General features: G+C 48.8%; 1 protein-coding gene across 7 annotated transcripts in view; it reads right to left on the reverse strand.

Moving 5' to 3' along the window:
• Positions 1-1,376: 1,376 nt before the first annotated feature.
• The window catches only part of DYSF (dysferlin), a 288,276-nt gene continuing 268,164 nt past the window's right edge, over positions 1,377-21,488 (reverse strand). For 6 of the 7 annotated variants that reach the window (XM_045018205.1, XM_045018204.1, XM_045018206.1 and 3 more), the window contains 4 exons: positions 19,890-20,068; positions 18,891-19,000; positions 16,620-16,767; positions 1,377-5,019 (listed from right to left, as the gene is read on the reverse strand). In XM_045018205.1, the coding sequence (XP_044874140.1) occupies positions 4,981-5,019; positions 16,620-16,767; positions 18,891-19,000; positions 19,890-20,068 (476 nt within the window). In that variant the 3' untranslated portion in view covers positions 1,377-4,980. Of the gene's footprint in view, positions 5,020-16,619; positions 16,768-18,890; positions 19,001-19,889; positions 20,069-21,488 lie in introns of those variants that run through there. The other variant, XM_045018208.1, reaches the window with a different exon arrangement.

The following is a 21,488-nucleotide window of genomic DNA, read 5'->3' on the forward strand; positions in this document are numbered from 1 at the left end:
ACCTGTATCACAGCAGCAGCTAGAGGCTCCAATGGAGCGCCAGGCCCCATTGTGCCAGGCGCTGTACAGACACAAAGCAAGCACCTGCCCCAAAGAACTTGCCACGGAAATAGATGAGAGGGACAAGGTTTGGGAGGGGAAACCGAGGCACGGCGAGAGGGGGGGGGGGCGTGACCTGCCCACAGCCATGCAGCCACTCAGCGCCAAGCTGGGAATTGAACCTGGGGTCGTCTGTCCATTAGCCCGCACTGCTGCTATCCATGAACTCGTGGATGGTGTGTTACAGAGCTGGGCCCTACACACGTTTCACGCTGGCTCTCTGAGCCCCCTGGCAGAACAGGTCATTGCCTCGGGAAAGAGAGCGGCGATTGCTCCCCCGCTGGACGGGAATGAGAGAGGCAGCCCCCCGCCGTCACGGGACAGCTACACTAGGGCTGCCTCGGCTCGTCTCGGCCACATTTAAAGGGCTGGCCCCAGGAAGGCATGCTGGGAAAAAATCAGACTTGGCAGCAAGCCAGCTCAGCAGGGCCAAGTTCCCATGCAGGTGTGTGAGATCTAGCACACCCCGCTGGTAGGAGGAACTGAGGCAGACCCACCATTCGGTGCCTCACAGGACTGGACTCATTCGAAGCGTCCCTCCAGCTCCCCAGCCCCTCCCAAAGGCCAGGCCTCTGCTGCCGGGGGGGGGGGGGAGCGACAAGGCATGCAGCCCCCACTCCTTGCACAGTGGGAGATCCGTAGGCACAGGCTTCCCCACTCCCTTGGCGCCCGCAGCTGTACCCATGTTCTGCACGGGGTGCACCATTGGCAGGGGCCGGGCTGCCCAGGAAGGCAAAAGGGGCCATTTGCCTTGGGCCCGCAAACTGAACGGTCGCTTCTCACCGAAGTTCGGCTCAGCGGCCTCTGTCATGATGCGGGGCTACCAGGCCAAACCTGAGTGAGGCCGGGCCCCATAGAGAGAGAGCGGTAGTTGTGTGTCCCACGTGAACCATTTCCAGGGGCTGCCCTGACCGGCTTCTACCCCTGGTGACAAAGCCCCTGGCTCCTCACCCCAGCCTGGGCTCTGCCAGGGTTTGAAGAGCATCAACTAGGCCAAGCTTCTCCAACGTAACGTCCTAGATCCTCTCTCCTGGCCGCCTCCCCAGCCACGCCGTCTCCGTCTCCTCTCCCTCTCCACACGCTGTCTCTGGGCAGTTCACATGCGTCAGCAGCCTTGCCCGTACCCTCCGGAAGTGAGCAACGAGGGCGCGGAAGGGGCATCAAATATCAGATGCATTTTGTGTGCATGTCGGGGGCAGGGTGGGGAAAGGAACAATAAACCCACTCAGGCTGTGCACTTCGGACAATAAAACACACCGGGAACCAGCAGCTTTCATAGCGTTTCATTTGTAACCACAGTGAAATCTGCAATATCGCATCTAAGGCATAACAGGTGATACATACACATTCCGGCTCCCTCCCTTTCAACCCGCATTGAACAGCAGCATGACCCAGGAGACGCTCCGCATGACTTCAGTTCTCATCTGTTTTGGTGATGGGAGGGGATGCAGCAAAAATACAGAGTGCAACAGGCGGACAGACAGGGGCACGTGCTTCTTTGTGCTGCGACATGAAATTAACGTTCATTTGATCTTTCTTCTTTCACGATTCAGGGCCCCATTTTGCCCAGTTAAGTCTGTGGGAGCAGCAAACTCTTCTGAGAGGAAAATCTGGCCCTATGGTTTGAACTAGGGAACGTGGAGAGTATTATATGGGGATAAATTTGTTAGTCTCTAAGGTGCCACAAGTACTCCTATGGGGATGAAATTAAAGCAATACCATCCAAGTCGTTTTGTTCCATGCATATTTGGATGCCTGGGACTCTGAAACAGTCCCCTTTATTAATGTTCTTTCACCTCCACTGAACAGCCACCCTGGTGTGTTATGGTAGGGTTGCTTGTAAGTGCTGGGGAAAACACAGTGGTTTCTTAGTGCAAGACGGCTTGTGAGAGTTGAGCTGCAAATGTGGGTTTGCTATGGTAGGGTTGCTTGTCAGTGCTGGGTGCACAGAGTGGTTGTTGGTTTAGGGTTGCTAATAAGCATCTGGCTGCACGCATTGGTTTGTTATGGCAGGGTGGTTTATCCTTGCTGGGTTGCTGGCGCTGAGGTTTTCTTTCTGAGAGGGTTGGAGGTTATATAGCAATGTGCTGGGATAAGGAATTTCACGGACTCTACAAGCAGATGCAAGAAGAAAAGAGAAGTGGAATTTTCTGCCTGATTCCCAACTGCAGCTTTGATGGTGCCTCTTTGCAATCAGTGCAGAGTAAGAAGATCCTGCAGCCAGCAGAAGGTACAGAACATAATACATTGACACGGGCTGGGTACGGAGGAAGGAATAAATGAGACGCCCACATAGGCACAGGTGCATTTGCAAAACATATGGAGCCAACACAGATGTGAAAAGGACATGAAATACTGGGTGCAAATAACACAGGGGTTTGGCAATACACTTCTCTTTCTTAGCCCAATCTTCTTCCTGGGGAAAGGCTGGACTCTAGTTTAACCCAACTTTGACTAAAATGCAGCAGTCGGATGACTACAAACATGGATGCAGTTTCTGACCTGAAATGCCTGTCAGTGGGGCTGGGGGCTGTTTGGGGACCGGAATGGCAACTATATAACTGCACCTGGCATTGGCCACTGTCGGAAGACAGGATACTGGGCTGGATGGACCTTTAGTCTGACTCAGTCTGGCCCTTCTTATGGTTAGGACGAAACTCCCCCATCAGCAGGCTATTCCATCACTGACTTTGACAGAGCTTCTTGCACGTTTCTCTAAGCAGTTGGGGCTGGCCACTGTTGGAGACGTGATATTGGGATAGATGGATTCTTGATCTGAGCCAGCCTGGTGATTTCTTTTCAGAACTGTGTATGTTCTTCAGGGCAGGGGCTGTTGTCCCTTGTGATTGCAAAGGGACTGGCATGTTCTGGTGCTATCGCAATAATTAATAACAATGTATAAGGGATTTAGGGCTCATTTCCTCTCCTCTCGATCCAGCAAAGCACTTAATCATGCGCGTCTTCAGGGCTTCCATTTAAACACAGGCTTAAGCACCGGGCTGGATGGGAACCACAGGGTCACCTTTCATTGCAACACTTTGCAAAACATATAGAGGGTTCAGGTACTGAGTGAAACCGACCTACTGGACCAAACTCCCATCCCACTGGAGTCAATGGGAAAGCTTCCATTTATTTCAGTGTGGATAGGATTGAGCCCACAGAAAACAGGAATAGTGGAATAACCGTATCAGGAAGTAGAGTGACCAGATGTCCCGATTTTATAGGGACAGTCCTGATTTTTGGGTCTTTTTCTTATATAGGCTCCTATTACCCCCCACCTTCATCCCGATTTTTCACACTTGCTGTCTGGTCACCCTGTCAGAAAGGGACATTGGTCTTTGCCTTTCACGTCCTTATTTTGGAAAGTGCTCACTTACAGGGGTAATGCACACAGGACAACAACCTGAATAGACCAGGTCCATCTAGTCTAGGATACTGCCTCCAAGAGTGGCCAAGGCCAGAAGCTTTAGAAAAAGATATAAAACCCTTTTAATCCACCTAGCTATACCGGGGGAGGGGGGAATTAATTCCTGAGCCCAGCTAGTGATCATATTTTGCCCTGAAGTATGAGGATGGGCAACAAAAGGAAATGCAAACGCTGCTCTCATACAGAGAAATATGCATGTCCAAATATTGCGATCCTTACTCGGGCACAACTGCCACTTACTTCAATGGGAATTTGGACTGATTAGGCACCACAGAATTTGGCCTCCAATCCTTTAAAAAAAGAGAGAGAGAGAGAAAAGAAAAAAAAACGCATTAGGCTATTTCCCTCAATAATATCATGTGGCAGTGAGTTCCACAGGTCAGATAGTGAGTGTGTTTTAAATTATTGCCTTTTATCACCAAATCCTAATTTAGAAGTTGAGGTGCATTAAAATGATTGTAATGTTGTATATTTCATTAGTGTCGCCATCATTTAATTTAACATTGCATTTGGAGTGATGTGTTTCTTCAGGGAAGGAGAGGGAACGGGAAACTAACATTGCATTGTCTGGCTCATGTGCTTATTCCTTCAGTATGAATTCACTCTGTTTCTCTTTAACATGTCTGCATACTGTGATGAGGAGTGTATCTGGTTAGGGGATGCATATGAAAATGAAGAGTGCTATAGAAAGAAATCCTGGTAGCCCTTCTGAAAGCAGAACCCCTGCTGAAGGGCGAGGGAGGTTTGCTCCAGTAATTACAACCAAATCCTGCCTTGCATTTGGTTATTCTAGATTCGAATCCTATTCCTCTTCACAGTCTGCTCCTGCAGTCCCTATGCAGGCAAAGATCACACCCACTGACCTCAGCAGGAGCAATAGGTGCATTGTAACTCGCCTTACGCTACACAGTGCTTTTCATCTTCGATAGGCTTTATATACCAGCTAACTCCTCTACATTGCACAGAGGGCGAAACTAAGGCAGAGACACTTATGCAAGGCCACCGAGAAAGGTGTGACTGGAACTCAAGAGCACTTGGCTCGTAGGCTATGATGCGGACCACTAGCCCCCATTTCCTGTGCTAAGGACTGCATGGTCAGTCATCCACGCTGTCTCCGGAAAGCCTCGCAGTCTAACCGCGCCCTACCAGACAAGGCCTTTTCTCAGCGGTGCATTGATATTCAAGCTTTACAGAATGCAGCATAAAAACAAGGGTAAAATAACAAATATTCCAAACTGGTATCGGTTACACGCTGCTTCTGAAAGGTTATGGTGCATACGTCATGGTTGCAAAGTTATAGCGGCTTTTTGGCAACAGTCTAGCATCCAAGAGCGTGTGTTTCTTTTCCGTCTCTGTACTGCAACGCAGGGCGACGGGAAGTGGTCACTGATGTCAAAGGGTGCCGTGCAGTATCCCAGGACGTACTAGACTCTCTGGCATGCGCCGGTGCTGGTTCAGCTGAAAGGTTTGACCAGTTTCATAGCAGCGTAGTTCTAAGGAAGGGAAGGAAATGACAGGAGGGAAAGAATGGACATAAAGCAGATACAATATAACGGCACATATGTGTTAAAATGTTCTTCCTTTACATTGCTGCACAGTCCCAGCTTCATGGCAGAAACCAGTATAGAACTCACATCCTCAGTCTGCTAAAAGACAGGTCTATTACATGTGAGCTAAAAGGGACTCGCCTCTGGTTAGCAGTGGTACAGGGCCTATGATACACTGACAAGTGCTTCTGATTCCATCCAGTAGAGAACAGAGGTGTCCGTACTCATTAGTCACTAGACCATCGTAGTAACTCTCCCATTCTGTTTTCTCTTTCCATCTTATTTTTAAGATATCCAAAGTCACACCTCTTCCCACACAAGCGTGTGCAGGGTGCTGCTGCCTGTCTCCTCCCATCAGCCCCGGCCTCAAACAGCCCCATCACCAGCCTCCTTGCTGCAACTGAGTTTTTAAACCCTCCACTGACCTGCTCCAATCGCTCTTTCTAGTCCCACTGGCCCCTTAGCACCTGCTCCCTCTCTGTGCTCTTGTCTAATCTCATTGCCATGGATGCAAGAACCTTCTTCTCTGCAGATCCTGCCCTCTAGAACAGACTCCCCGTATTGCTTCGACCTCCGCTGAAAGCTTCCCCCTCTCACTTCCTTGTGTGTTCCTCTTAGTGCATGTCCCCTCTGTTATTGGCCTCATGGGGCAATGTGGCATTCCCCGCAATCCACACCACCATACATCGTCCCTTTACTGGTTTCTGTGATTTTGACCACCTTCTGCAATTCTGTATACTGCAAAGTGTCTCGGGATACTGATTGCACGGAAGGCACTATACAAAATAAAGCCAGGGCATGTCACAGTCTTCCCCCCTTTAAAAAGGAGATGATAGTAACATGCCGGTTAAAGGCTGATTATCAAGACCTAATAGAAATATGTTAATAGGCACGTTTATATCATTTGGAAAGAGCTATATTTAAATTAGCTTTGATTCACACACACATGCCCCCCAGCCAAATTGGAAGTTTCTTCCAAATACACTGAATTTAATTGGCACAGGATGTTCTAGCTTAGAATCATAGGACAGGAAAGGATCTCGAGAGGTCATCTAGTCAGGTCCCCTGCACTCAAGGCAGGACTAAGTACTATCTAGACCATCCCTGACAGGTGTTTGTCTAACCTGCTCTTTAAAATCTCCAGTGATGGAGATTCCACAAGCTCCCTAGGCAATTTATTCCAGTGCTTAACCACCCTGACAGTTAGGACATTTTTTCTAATGTCCAACCTAAACCTCCCTTGCTGCAATTTAAGCCCATTGCTTCTTGTCCTATCCTCAGAAGTTAAGGAGAACAATTTTTCTCCCTCCTATAATCATAGAAGATTAGGATTAGAAGAGACCACAGGAGGCCATCTAGTGTAGTCCAATCCCCTGCTCAAAGCAGGACCAACACCAACTAAATCACTCCTCCTTGTAACAACCTTTTATGTACTTGAAAACTGTTATCATGTCCCCTCTCGGTCTTCTCTTCTCCAGACTAAACAAACCCAATTTTTTCAATCTTCCTTCCTCGGTCATGTTTTCTAGACCTTTCATCATTTCTGTTGCAAATATGGTGCCCAGAACTGGACACAACACTCCAGGTGAGGCCTTATGGGCATGGTGTAGAGCAGAAGAATTACTTCTCGTGTCTTGCTTATAACACACCTGCTCCGCAAGGAGTCACTCTGTTGTTTTTAAAAAACAAAAACGAAAAGCACATTACTAGCAAGCTCTTTTGAAAAGCACAAGTAAAGTTTGACCAAAGGCATCATGATAAATTACAACACATAGCGGATTAGGAGGCTGTTTGCCAATTGAGCATCGCTAATAATGCCATAAATCAGGAGAGCAAAACTGGGGCTGCTTACCAGAAGTCATTAGAAAAGCCTCCAGTGGAATAGAACTTTCTAATTAATTACACGTCATTTGTCTTTCCGAGTCTGTCCTCCAGAATAGTATTATTTTTATGATTTGACTAGTTTCATTCTGGAGGGGAGCAGGTTTCCTGTCCAGCTATGAATTTCTATTAACGAAGTGCTGAAAGCCAACTAGGATTATCAATCAGTGCAGAAAGCAAGCTGTAATTAGAATTAATGGCAATGGAAGCAAAGCTGAGCTTGCACAGCACAAATAAGAGCTTGAAAGAGGAGTAAACAGCTGTGTGAAAAACAGAGCAGAATCCAGCTGGAAGAAGCGTTACATTTTTGTATTTTGGTGGCCGCTAAAATCTTGACAATAAGCACTTTGTCAGGTAGATAACTTTACCGGGGTATTCCCTACATTTCATAGATTCAGAAGGCCAGAAGGGACTGTTATGAGTCTCTAGTCTGACCTTCTGCCTAACAAAGACTAGAGAATTTCATCCAGTGACGTGCATAGGGGAAGGCAATATCCTTCCTTATTAAGTCAAGCTCAAATGGAAAGCCCATTTAGGTCAAAGGGGATCTTTCCATTGACTTCAGTGCACACTGGATCAGGCCCCAAGTGAGTGGTATTGAGCCTGACAACTGGTGGTGGAACTAGAGCATATCTTTTAGAAAGCCATCCAATCTCAATTTAGAGAGTTCAAGAGATGATGAATTTACCACAGCTCTTGGTAAGTTTTTCCAGTAGTTAATTACACTTGCTGTTAAAAATAGCATCATAAATCCCTTTGGAATTTTTCTAACTTCAGCTTCCAGCCCCTGGATTTTATTATGCTTTAGCCTGCTGATTAAAGATGCCCCTGATGGCAGACTAGGTAGAGGGTATATAGAAGGATAGGAAATTTCCAGGGCACATCACCATCAGAGTCCTTATGTGCAGAGGTAATGGTAAAGATTATAAGTGGCAACCACTGTATAAGTAAAGTTAGTTCAGGCTGTCAAGTAATCCGGCTATGTGGAATAGACTCCACTGTATTCAGGAACCTCAGACTATCAGCTTTTCAATATTTTGTTTCCATTTTTGCAAAACCTGACAAATTTTAGAGACAACCCGCCAAACCTTGCAGCTTTCTGCTCAAAACCAGGATGTTTTTCGAGTGGAAATGGTTTCATCGTCAATTGAAAAATGTCAATTTCCAATCATCTGCCAAAGTTCAACATTTCTGTAGCAAAGCCCACAAAACTGGGATTTTGGTACATTTCCGTGGGAAAATGTGGTATATGGCAAAAAAAATCATGAAAAAAAAGCAATGGGTTCACAAAACAGCATGAAATAGAAGTGCAAATAGGGTTTTCTTTTTTAAAATATTGCCAAAAAATATTGTTTCTGCTGTTTGCAGAAAGCCTCGGTGGGAAGAAGGACATTCTTGTGAGTAAGTCTTGAGGTTAGGCCTGAGGAGATCTTTGTTCTATCCTCAGATCTATCACAGACTTGCTTTATGACTTTGGAAAAGTCACTTAGCCCCTGAATCGGCTAAACGTGCTTAAATCCACCCCTAAGTCCTTAGGTGCTCTGCTCATCTGGGGCCTTCTCAATTCTCTCCTCTGTACAATGAGTAAAATACCTCCCCACGCTCACAGTTTAGTTGTGGAGCTAATTTCACTGATGCTTCTAAAATGAGCTGAGGATGCACCCAATTAAATCAACTGTAAATCTCCCCTGGACTTAAATGGGGGTGCAGAATCAAACTGTGAGAGCCACGGATGGCAGGAACTATGCCAGGGCAAATTCCTACTGTAGAAAGCCCATGGCTTGGACCTACGGATTGGCCATTTGCTCTTGGAATGGCTGATGACAATGGCTGCCAGAAGCTGGCATTATTACATTGGGCATGGGACCCAATTCATGAGTCAGCTGGTTTGTTTCTGTTTCTTGACAGGTTCCTTTCTGATCGAAATTCAAGGCTCTTCAAGCTGTCATGGGATAAGAGGTAAGGTCCTCTCATGGACTGGTAACTGGTTAAAAGATAGGAAACAAAGGCTAGGAATAAATAGTCAGTTTTCAGAATGGAGAGAGGTAAATAGTGGTGTCCCCAAGGGATCTGGAGGGACACTCAACATATTCATAAATGATCTGTGCAGAGTCCTGCACTTAGGAACGAAGAATCCCATGCCCCGCTACAGGCTGGGGACCGACCGGCTAAGCAGCAGTTCTGCAGAAAAGGACCTGGGGATTACAGTGGACGAGAAGCTGGATATGAGTCAGCAGTGTGCCCTTGTTGCCAAGAAGGCCAACGGCATATTGGGCTGTATTAGTAGGAGCGTTGCCAGCAGATCAAGGGAAGTGATTATTTCCCTCTATTCGGCACTGGTGAGGCCACACGTGGAGTATTGCATCCAGTTTTGGTCCCCCCACTACAGAAGGGATGTGGACAAATTGGAGAGAGTCCAGCGGAGGGCAATGAAATTGATTAGGGGACTGGGGCACATGATTTATGAGGAGAGGCTGAGGGAACTGGGGTTATTTAGTCTGCAGAAGAGAAGAGTGAGGGGGGATTTGATAGCAGCCTTCAACTACCTGAAGGGGGGTTCCAAAGAGGATGGAGCTCAGCTGTTCTCAGTGGTGGCAGATGACAGAACAAGGAGCAATGGTTTCAAGTTGCAGTGGGTCAGGTCTAGGTTGGATATTAGGAAACACTATTTCACTAGGAGGGTGGTGAAGCACTGGAATGGGTTACCTAAGGAGGTGGTGGAATCTCCATCCTTAGAGGTTTTTAAGGCCCAGCTTGACAAAGCCCTGGCAGGGCTGATTTCATTGGTGTTGGTCCTGCTTTGAGCAGGGTGTTGGACTAGATGACCTCCTGAGGTCTCCTCCAACCCTAATCTTTTATGATTCTATGATCTGGAAAAAGGGGTAAACAGTGAGGTGGCAAAATTTGCAGATGATACAAAACTACTCAAGATAGCTAAGTCCCAGGCAGACTGCAAAGAGCTACAAAAGGATCTCTCAAAACTGGGTGACTGGGCAACAAAATGGCAGATGGGATTCAGTGTTGATAAATGCAAAGTAACACACATTGGAAAACATAATCCCAACTGTACATATAAAATGATGGGTCTAAATTAGCTGTTACCACTCAAGAAAGAGACCTTGGAGTCATTGTGGACAGTTCTCTGAGAACATCCACTCAGTGTGCAGCAGCAGTCAAAAAAGCAAACAGAATGTTGGAAATCATTATGAAAATATTATGTTACCTCCATATAAATCCATGGTACGCCCACATCTTGAACACTGCATGCAGATGTGGTCGCCCCATCTCAAAAAAGATATATTGGAATTGGAAAAGGTTCAAAAAAGGGAAACAAAAATGATTAGGGGTATGGAACAGCTTCCGTATGAGGAGAGATTAATAAGACTGGGACTTTTCAGCTTGGAAAAGAGGTGACTAAGGGGGGATATGATAGAGGTCTATAAAATCATGACTGGTGTGGAGAAAGTAAATAAGGAAGTGTTATTGACTCCTTCTCATAACACAAGCACTATGGGTCACCAAATGAAATAAATATGTAGCAGGTTTAAAACAAACAAAAGGAAGTATTTTTTCACACAACGTGCAGTCAGTCTGTAGAACTCCTTGCCAAAGGATGTTGTGAAGGCCAAAACTAGAACAGGGTTCAAAAAAGAACTAGATAAATTCCTGGAGGACAGGTCCATCAATAGCTATTAGCCAGGATGGGCAGGAATGGTGTCCCTAGCCTCTGTTTGCCAGAAGCTGGGAATGGGCGACAGGATGAATCACTTGATGATTCCCTGTTCTGTTCATTCTCTCTGGGTCACTTGGCATTGGCCACTGTCGGAAGACAGGATACAGAGTTAGATGGACCTTTGGTCTGACACTGTATGGCCACTCTTATGTTCTTATATTCTATTCACAGTAAGCCTTAGCTCCGGCACTGTCAAGTCCCCAGGAGTCTCTGGTGGAGATGCACCCCAGGTAAGGAGATGGAAACAGGTTCCACACACCTCAAGATCTGGGACCTTTGACAACACTGTTCTGGACAGTACAAAGCAAGGAGGGCTCTCTAGCTCTGTACTCATAGGCCCATCTATGGAAAGACAATTCCTCCTTGGATAACATCCTGTGACACTAAATAACCTGGGCAAGTTTAGTGATGAGCACATGGTAGGAGGGTTGAGGGGAAAAAAAAGAACCAAGAAGCTGTGGATCACCCTGATGAACTGCCGAGGAAATACACGTTTCAGTGACCAGCGCAAAGGACCTCCAGCAAAAGAAGCGTGCTTTATTTGAGAAATGAACATACTACCAGAAGACGCTTCTACCCTTGGTATGGATAATCGAGTCTGCAAGTGTGCGCCTCAGCTGCAAGAACACCGCTGGCTTGCAAAACTAAGTGCATGGGGCAGGAAGCAAAGTATTGTGCAAGGTGTTTGGTCCGTCTCTACAACAAAGTCAGAGAGAAGAAAAGTGAGCAAAGCAGCATAGAGAAGATGTTGCACGGGGTTGCCTTTGCTGAACTGACAGCATTCACTGAAGAGACAAGACTGAATGAAGCTCTGACTCCAGTCTTTAAACTAGCAGACCTCCCATGGCACTATACCACTAGATTAGAACAGTTGCGAGTGGCTGGCTGGGAGCATTCACAGCACCTACCTAAAATCCTGTATCCTCTCACATATTCTAGGTGTCCAAGCACACAAAGGACATGATGTGCTCCTTGCCTTCAACAAGGATATCGGACACACCCTCCAAAAAGCATGTGAGGAAGACTCTGACAACAGCAAAAATTATTCGAAGGGACATGTTTCAAATGAAACACAATTTACTGGATCATTTGACCCAGGATGCCAAGCAAGATCTGCACCTGAGTCACTATTGGCACTGATGTCCATGATCCTGCATGGTCCAAACATTAAAACTCAGAACAAATTTCCATTCATCCAACTACACTTATGTTGGCACACCTTTTGCTGTAGAACAGCAATATCCATCGCCATGAAGTACCACGACACAGCTTGAGAAAGATCTTTACCAGTCGACATTAGTTTGACATTTCATGCACAGGCATGAAAAAAATGAGTTAGCGGATACCATCTTTAAATGTGGATTGTCCATCTCCTAAGACAGAGCATTGGCCATCTGTCCCAACATGGCAAACAGTGCATGCCAACACTATGAAGATGAGAAATGTTGTCTGTCTTCTAAAGATTTGTGGTGGTCTGTTCACTGCTGTGGACGACATAGACCACAATCCCAGCTCCACCACAGCAAAAAACTCCTTGCACAGAACGGGGATATCAGTTTTTCAGCATCCCAGTACTCAAGTGAAGGGAGTTGTCTGAGGGATTCCCAGCCTAGACCATGAGACTGCAGCATCAGTGAAGAAGACTATATCATCGATTCCTGAGTCTTACACAATTGTCCCTCCCTGTTCAGAGAAACCCACAGGGAGAGGATCAGCCCAAGAGGGGCGGAAGAGTGGTTGGTTCAGCAGAGGAACGAGAAGCTACGATGCTCTAGCGAGAAGCCAGAAGCCTGTGAACCAAAGGGAGGTTGTGTTAAACCCAAGCTGTGGGGAAGCTGCACAAGGAGGGTTGGAGTTAGGACATGGCCAAGGAAACAGCAGGATACCAGAAGAAGCAGCCCTAACTGCTTAATACACGGTCCCTGAGCTGGAACCCGGAGTAGAGGGTAGGCGTGAGTTCTCCTAACAGCCCCGAGGAAGGGGCATACAAGCCCAATGGAAGAAATATTTAGCCTAGGCTGTGGCTGAAGACTGACCCCAAAGGACGGGACAAGGAATAACCCATAAGGAGGTCAAAAGCTCTTTTGTGCTGGGATATTTAGTGAACATTCAACTTGGACCTTTTTGTTAACCCGGAAGGGGACTGAACTTTTTGGGACTTGGCTGGACGGCCGAGCCATGGAAGACCTGGTGAGAGGCAGACAGCCTGCAGGGGGCACCAGAGACAGGGGCCCCTTGCAGAATCGCACCCTGACACAAGGGGGCACTGGGGGTTGTGAGGACACTACCTTACAGCGCCACAGTGTAGGAAAGATGTGGACAAAGTGGAGGGAGTCCAGAGAAGAGCAACAGAAATGATTAAAGGCTTTAGAAAACCTGACCTATGAGGAAAGGTTTAAAAAATGGGCATGTTTAATCTTGGGAAAAGAAGACTGAGGGGGGACCTGATAGTCAGTCTTCAAATATGTCAAAGGAGTTATAAAGAAAACTGTGATTGATTGTTCTCCATGTCCATGACAAGACGTAATGGGCTTAATCTGCCACAAGGGAGATTTAGATTAGCTATTAGGGAAAATTTGCTAACTCTAAGTGAGGTTGTGGAATCCCCATCATTGGAGGTTTTTAAGAACAGGTTAGACAACCAGCTGTCAGGGATGGTCTAGGTTTATTTGATCCTGCCTCATCACCAGGGAACTGGACTAGACGACCTCCCAAGGTCCCTTCCAGTCCGACATTTCTACAATTCTATGTATCAGAGGGATAGCCGTGTTAGTCTGGATCTGTAAAAGCAGCAAAGAATCCTGTGGCACCTTATAGACTAACAGACGTTTTGCAGCATGAGCTTTCGTGGGTGAGCTTTCGTCGTCTTGCATCCGAAGAAGTGGGTATTCACCCACGAAAGCTCATGCTGCAAAACGTCTGTTAGTCTATAAGGTGCCACAGGATTCTTTGCTGCTTCTACAATTCTATGAAAATCTTTAAGCTCTCTGCTGCTCTGGGGCCTTTAGCTCTCCGTGTCTCCGTTTTCACCATGTATCTTCTTCTCCCACCTTTGTTTGTATAGATCAGCGGTTTTTTTCCATAATGCGACTTCCCCGAGTTTCCCCTCCCCTTTACCTGGAACACCCTCCCCCATCCTTCCATTGCCAATGTGGGAAGGAAAGGCCGTCAGAACCCACTGACACCTGCTCATGACTCCCAACCTGAGAACATATGATCCAGGGACTGTCTCTTACTGTCTGTATATGCCACACCTAGCACACTGGGCCCTGCTCTTGGCTGAAGCCTCTAGGGGCTACTGAAATCCAAATAATAATATAATGGATTGTCCTTTAATGTACGCACTCTGAGCTGTACCAGTGACTCTTGCCAAAGATCTGTATCTAGAGTGACCAGACATCCCAACATTATCAGGCCTTTCCCAGCATAAGAAGGCTAACGGCATTTTGGGCTGTATAAGTAGGGGCACTGCCTGCAGATCAAGGGACGTGATCATTCCCCTCTATTCAGCACTGGTGAGGCCTCATCTGGAGTACTGTGTCCAGTTTTGGGCCCCACACTACAAGAAGGATGTGGAAAAATTGGAAAGAGTCCAGCGGAGGGCAACAAAAATGATTAGGGGGCTGGAGCACATGACTTATGAGGAGAGGCTGAGGGAACTGGGATTGTTTAGTCTGCAGAAGAGAAGAGTGAGGGGGGATTTGATAGCTGCTTTCAACTACCTGAAAGGGGGTTCCAAAGAGGATGGAGCTCGGCTGTTCTCAGTGGTGGCAGGTGACAGAACAAGGAGTAATGGTCTCAAGTTGCAGAGGGGGAGGTTTAGGTTGGACATTAGGAAAAACTTTTTCACTAGTAGGGTGGTGAAGAACTGGAATGGGTTACCTAGGGAGGTGGTGGAATCTCCTTCCTTAGAGGTTTTTAAGGTCAGGCTTGACAAAGCTCTGGCTGGGATGATTTAGTTGGGAATTGGTCCTGCTTTGAGCAGGGGGTTGGACTAGATGACCTCCTGAGGTCCCTACCAACCCTGATATTCTATGATTCTATGAACAGAATATTAGGGGCTTTGTCTTATATATGCAACTATGTCCCACCTCTGAAAGAAAGTGTCCCGATTTTTCACACTTGCTATCTGATCACCCTAGGGGTAACCCCAATACACAAACCATCCCCACTGTTCTAGCTTTAGTGCCAAAGGTTGATATTTAAGAGAGCAGGAAAGGAACTAAATCTCTGAGTGGGATAGACAACCCAGTGACCCAAAAATCTGGGGGAAGCCATTTCAAATAAATGAAAACAGAAACATTCCATGAAACAGTCTAGCTTTCAAGAAAGATGACTAAGCCTGTCCAAAGTGAAATGAAATACAACAACAATTTGCTATGAACAGTCAGAGAAAAACACAAGCAATAATGAATATAAATCAATATTTAGAGCTAAAGGATTTTTGTTTCCCTCCACTTAGTTTTAGTACCATAATATCATAACAAATCCTAAACCACTGGAAACTTAAAGGAGACAGTAGGGCTAGAACAGAGATCCTCCTGTTCAGCAAGAACGGACCCTGCTACTTGAGCTAAGGAAAATCTTCATTAATTGCTTGCAGTATAGGGCATATGAAACACAACCAGCCATTTCTGATTCTGTCTAGCAGGGGACGGTGCTTCACACTTGTATAATTATGTCTTTTTAAATAATATTTAGCAAATAACTGATCCTTTCTCAGACGAGGCAAGTATTATTGTCCTTTAGTAAAGATGGGGAACCGGAGATAAAGAGACGTATCTAGAGCTGAGAGCCAGGAACTCCAGAGCTGTAATCCCATCATATCTTTGTCCACCAGAACAATCTATTGTGCGTGATCTCAAATGGTTTGAAAGAGATTACAGTGCTTAGGAGACATTGAGCACTTTGCTTTATGGCTGCACACGAAGCAATCTGCAAATGCAGCCTCTCTCTTGGATAAAGTTATAAATTACCCCAAAAGAGTGGGGGGTAGGGGGGTGGGGTTTATAGATGTACACGGCACAGAATTTGTTAAGTGCTGGAAAGAAAGAGGTAGGTCATTTTTCTATCAGTCTGGGGAGGGGAGGAATGGGATCCAAAACACAGCATGAATTATTTCAGTGTTTTAAAAACAGGAGGATTTGAAACCCATCCCAAGGCCAAGCTGGAAGGCTGGAGGGTTGGTTATTTATTTATTTTGTTTTGCAAATGGAACTGAACGCAAGGCAGAAAAAGCCACTGTGCTGATTAATGAGGTGGGATCCTTTCCCCTCTGTTCCATACATTATATCAGCGGAACACTCCTTCCAAGCCCTGATAATGAGAGATTGGGCTGCTTGGATCCCTGTAAACGACCCTGCATCTTTAACCAATTACACTTGAACATACTTTCACTACTGCTCAATGCGGGGGGGGCTAGGGGGAGCTGCCTTTCTCTTCAAGGCAGCAGCAGCGCTTTCCATCCCTGGATGGCCTTCCACTTGAGGATCTCAAAGCATGCTGGAAATCAATGAAACCTCACCGCCTACCCCGCGAGGCTGGGATTAGTATAATCACCACCCCCATTCTACACATTGGGGAAACTGAGGCACAGAAAAGGCATATGACTTGACAACACAGCAGAATCCAGACAGACAGACCCTGGAAATCCCCCACCATCCCTATTCCTGGGGCAGCCTCATTTGCGCTAGCAATGGAGATGGGGTAGCGCAGGCGACCCCCTGCGGCGTAGCTACCATGACATCTACCCCTGCTCTGAAGGGACGAGGTGTGGCCAGAATAACAAGGGCTCTGGGGGGAGTTGTGCCGCCGGCAGGGCAGTGGTGGGAAATGGGGAAGTGAAATGCCAGCGTAGCCACGGCGTGGGGGCTGGTGCTAATAGCTGCCTCGGGGCCTGGCCGTGTTTCTCCAGCCCCTGCTGCCATCATACCGGGAAGGCGTAGATGAAAATCCCGATGAAGAGCAGCAGGATGAAGACCACGATGGCGATGAGAAAGACCCACTTGAAGCGCCGCCACAGGATATACTTCATGGTTTTGTAGGGGGAGGTGAACCACAGGAAGGAGGTTTCCGGGCGCCTGCAACCAGGAGCGTCAGGGTTAGCTCTGAGACCGCTGCACAGGATGGCCCCCCTCAGCCTTTAGCGACTGCTGAGCGCCACAGGCACCTCCAAGGGGGATTGCGCCCAGTCGGACCCCCAGACGCCCCGCAGAACGTGCCCGCTGAACCCCCACACAGGTATCCTGGGTGTGTCCAGGCAGAACATGCCAGCTGAGCTCCCGCTAGATATGTACTGACTAGATGTAGCCATGGTACATCTGAGCCCCCTGGGATACCACTGGCATGTCCTGGCACTACATCCCATCTGAGCCCCCTGGGATACCACGGGCACATCCTGGCACTACATCCCATCTGAGCCCCTGGGATACCACGGGCACATCCTGGCACTACCTCCCATCTGAGACCCCTGGGATACCACGGGCACATCCTGGCACTACATCCCATCTGAGCCCCCTGGGATACCACGGGCACATCCTGGCACTACCTCCCATCTGAGCCCCCTGGGATACCACGGGCACATCCTGGCACTACCTCCCATCTGAGCCCCCTGGGATACCACGGGCACGTCCTGGCACTACATCCCATCTGAGCCCCCTGGGATACCATGGGCACGTCCTGGCACTACCTCCCATCTGAGCCCCCTGGGATACCATGGGCACGTCCTGGCACTACCTCCCATCTGAGCCCCCTGGGATACCATGGGCACATCCTGGCACTACATCCCATCTGAGCCCCCTGGGATACCACGGGCACGTCCTGGCACTACATCCCATCTGAGCCCCCTGGGATACCATGGGCACGTCCTGGCACTACCTCCCATCTGAGACCCCTTGGATACCATGGGCACGTCCTGGCACTACCTCCCATCTGAGCCCCTGGGATACCATGGGCACGTCCTGGCACTACATCCCATCTGAGCCCCTGGGATACCACGGGCACATCCTGGCACTACCTCCCATCTGAGCCCCCTGGGATACCACGGGCACATCCTGGCACTACCTCCCATCTGAGCCCCCTGGGATACTACGGGCACATCCTGGCACTACATCCCATCTGAGATCCCTTGGATACCATGGGCACGTCCTGGCACTACCTCCCATCTGAGACCCCTTGGATACCACGGGCACATCCTGGCACTACATCCCATCTGAGCCTCCTTGGATACCACGGGGTACAGGCTGGCAGTACGTGCCATCTGAGCCCACGTTAGGATACCACAGGATACAGGCGGGCAGTACGTGCCATCTGAGCCCCCTTGGGTACAATGGGGTACAGGCGGGCAGTACGTGCCATCTGAGCCCCCTTGGGTACCACGGGGTACAGACGGGCAGTACGTGCCATCTGAAACCCCTTGGGTACCACGGGGTACAGGCGGGCAGTACGTGCCATCTGAGCCCCCTTGGGTACCACGGGGTACAGGCGGGCAGTACGTGCCATCTGAGCCCCCTTGGGTACCACGGGGTACAGGCGGGCAGTACGTGCCATCTGAGCCCCCTTGGGTACCACGGGGTACAGGCGGGCAGTACGTGCCATCTGAGCCCCCTTGGGTACCACGGGGTACAGGCGGGCAGTACGTGCCATCTGAGCCCCCTTGGGTACCACGGGGTACAGGCGGGCAGTACGTGCCATCTGAGCCCCCTTGGGTACCACGGGGTACAGGCGGGCAGTACGTGCCATCTGAGCCCCCTTGGGTACCACGGGGTACAGGCGGGCAGTACGTGCCATCTGAGCCCCCTTGGGTACCACGGGGTACAGGCGGGCAGTACGTGCCATCTGAGCCCCCTTGGGTACTATGGGGTACAGGTGGGCAGTACGTGCCATCTGAGCCCCCTTGGGTACCACGGGGTACAGGCGGGCAGTACGTGCCATCTGAGCCCCCTTGGGTACTATGGGGTACAGGTGGGCAGTACGTGCCATCTGAGCCCCCTTGGGTACTATGGGGTACAGGTGGGCAGTACGTGCCATCTGAGTGCACAGACACACAGAGATGGCAGTGAGCGCTAATGCCCCACTGTAACCAGTGTTTGCTGGATTGGGCCTCTGTAGTTTGTGACCTCTTGGCCCAGGGGCCCTGTCTTTTCAACTTGCTTCTAAAGTGTTCCGGGTCCCTGTGGTTGGTTTAGAATCAACAAGCTCTTACTTGGGGTCCTCCAGCTTCGGGTTCATGTTTGGCTCATCGCGGCCCATCCCTGCCGGCCTTTCTTCCTGCTCCTGCTCTGTCACAATCTCCAAGGTCATTTCCAACTTACCCTGCATGGGAAAAAAGGCAGGAAATAGAGTAACTGGCTCTGTGGAGCAAAACACTGACTTGGGAAAGGAAAATTGCTTCAGGGCTTCAGCCAATGGCTGACTCTTAGGGATCAGGGTGATTATCCCACATCTGCTACTGCTGGATTCGGGTACTGGCCCAGGACGCTGGACTAAATGGACCGTGGGTCTGCTCCAGTCTGGCAATTGTTGGGTTCCTCTGTTTCAAATTAGAACTCTGTGGGAGGAGGCTGAGCTAGATTCACCCATATTCTTAAGCCAAGAACATATCCCTTCCGCCTAGTCTTCCATGGAAGGGCTAGCGAATGAGTGGCCAGGCTGCAACGTCTGAGGAAACAACAAATATTGAGCCACTAATGGAGAATATTTGCAAAAAGTGAATTTTCAATATGTAATCACGCGCGCTCACTGGGTTCTAAGTGCTCATCCAGTCAGGGAACAGACCACGTGACCTCAATGACCAGTCAGAACAGTTCAGTTTTCCAACTATCAGACTCTCATTCGGGGACCAGCGTTTTGCTCCATTTGCCCCATTCTAGCACAATGGGGCCCTGGTCGATGACTGAGGATCTTAGGGCACACGAATAATCATGAGAAATTTGAGAATACAAAACAAGGCAACATTCACGACAACAAATGATTTGTTCTGAATGATTTGCCCAGTGCTGTGACAAAAGCTGGAAAACCCTTAGGAGAGGAAGTATGGACCAGGGTATAGGGCACTAGCCTAAACCCAAGGTCAATTCCCTCCTCTGCCACAGATTTCGTTTGTAACCTTGGGCATGTCACTCAGCCTCTCTGAGCCTCAGTTCCCCACCTGTACAATGGAGATAAAAGCATAGATGATGCCAAGTGAGCCGAAGGGACTTACTGCTATGGTCTTCTTCTCTTCTGCCTCCACAACACAGGGCCACCAGCCCTTGACAGCTTTCTGCTCAAAGAGCGACACAAATCGGTCAGAGGACAAGGTCTCATCCAGGAGGTTTAAGGAGCACTTCTCAGCTGTCTTGGCAGGTGCTGGCATCCGGTTGAGGTCCATCTGAACAGAACCTGCAAGGAGCAACGCTAGCATTTACAGGTTGAGCATGAATCACATTTCCCAGGATCTGGGGGGAGATTGGGGTTCGGGACAGGCTGGGGGTTCCCTGGCCCCATGGCCCCAGCCATAAACATTAACACGTGGCATAATGGGCACCGAAATCAGGAAAATCAGGATTTTCCAATGAGCTCAGCTCCCATTGTGATGCCATCCGGCAGCTTTTCTAAAGACCTTAGCGCCCAGCGTGCGGAGTGTCTGGCCCCAAATGGTCTAGGACCAGCTTATTTAAAACCTTGTCTCTCCCTGTGCCCTAGTGCCACTGTGGCAGTCAGGGGGCAGCTGGTTTGTATGAGAGAGGGAGGCAGCTGGCAGCATCCGGTCTGTATAAGAGCAAGGGGCAGCTGGCAACATTCTCAGGGTCTGGCTACACTGCAATGTAATCCCAGGGGAAGTGGGGCTCGAGTGGAATCCCAGGCCTGAACATCCACATTGCATTTTAACACTGTGTGAAGACCTTTCTAATCCATGCTCGAACCTAGGGCTCTGGTGTCCACACTGCAGTGCTCAGACCCAAGTCAAAGTCACCATATCCCAGAGTCCCTAGCACCCCCCCCCCGCCGAAATGTTGGCCGCTGTAGCCCTAGGACCATGGTGCACTGTGGGAAAACTTTCCTGCCTGCCCTGCACATTACCAGGAAGCAGCTCACTTTGCAAAAGGCTTGATGGGTTCACTTGCTGTTGCAAACCCAGGCAGATCCCTGGTAGAGCACTTGGAGATCGGTGATCAGAAGAGAATGGGTTAACGCTGGCCTGAGCTGCTGCCCTTTGCAAAGGGGGGGTAGCTTCTATTTTCAATAGAGTGGATAGCAGACTGTTGGGATAGAGAGGCCTGAGGAAGTTGTCCCGTGGAATTGTGGGATACTTCTGGCTCTCTCCTGGGACCCGAGTCAAGCAGGGCTGCGTCTACACTGCAATAGGCCTTGGACCCTGGGTCCTGACTTAACTCGCACTTGGACCTTCCAGCCATGCAGGGCCCTGAGTCCAAGCCCTGGGTGAGCACCAGTGCAGTGTAGACGCAAGGGGCGTGAGGCTTGAGCCCGGGCTTATGCAGCATAGACATACCCTGAGCTTTGGAAGTCACTCCCTCTTGGTCTGAACTAATCCTCTCGTGGACCTTCAGGACATGCTGCAAGCCGCGCTGGCTTGCCTGAGCTCAGAGAGATTGGAAGGCTTCCAGCAGGTGCGTGAAGAACTAGGGACTATGGGAAGAATGATTATCTCCCTTTGCAAAGTGCTTTGAGTTCTACAGATGAGATGTACCAGGTACTATCACTCACCAGACATAATCAGCTGAGCACTTATATGTGCATCTATTCTGTGATGTATCATTCATTGCTTACAACGCTCCGTTAGAAGCCTGACAAAAGGGCC

The sequence above is a fragment of the Mauremys mutica genome, chromosome 5 (genome assembly GCF_020497125.1).
Source record: "Mauremys mutica isolate MM-2020 ecotype Southern chromosome 5, ASM2049712v1, whole genome shotgun sequence".
Taxonomy (NCBI): domain Eukaryota; kingdom Metazoa; phylum Chordata; order Testudines; family Geoemydidae; genus Mauremys; species Mauremys mutica.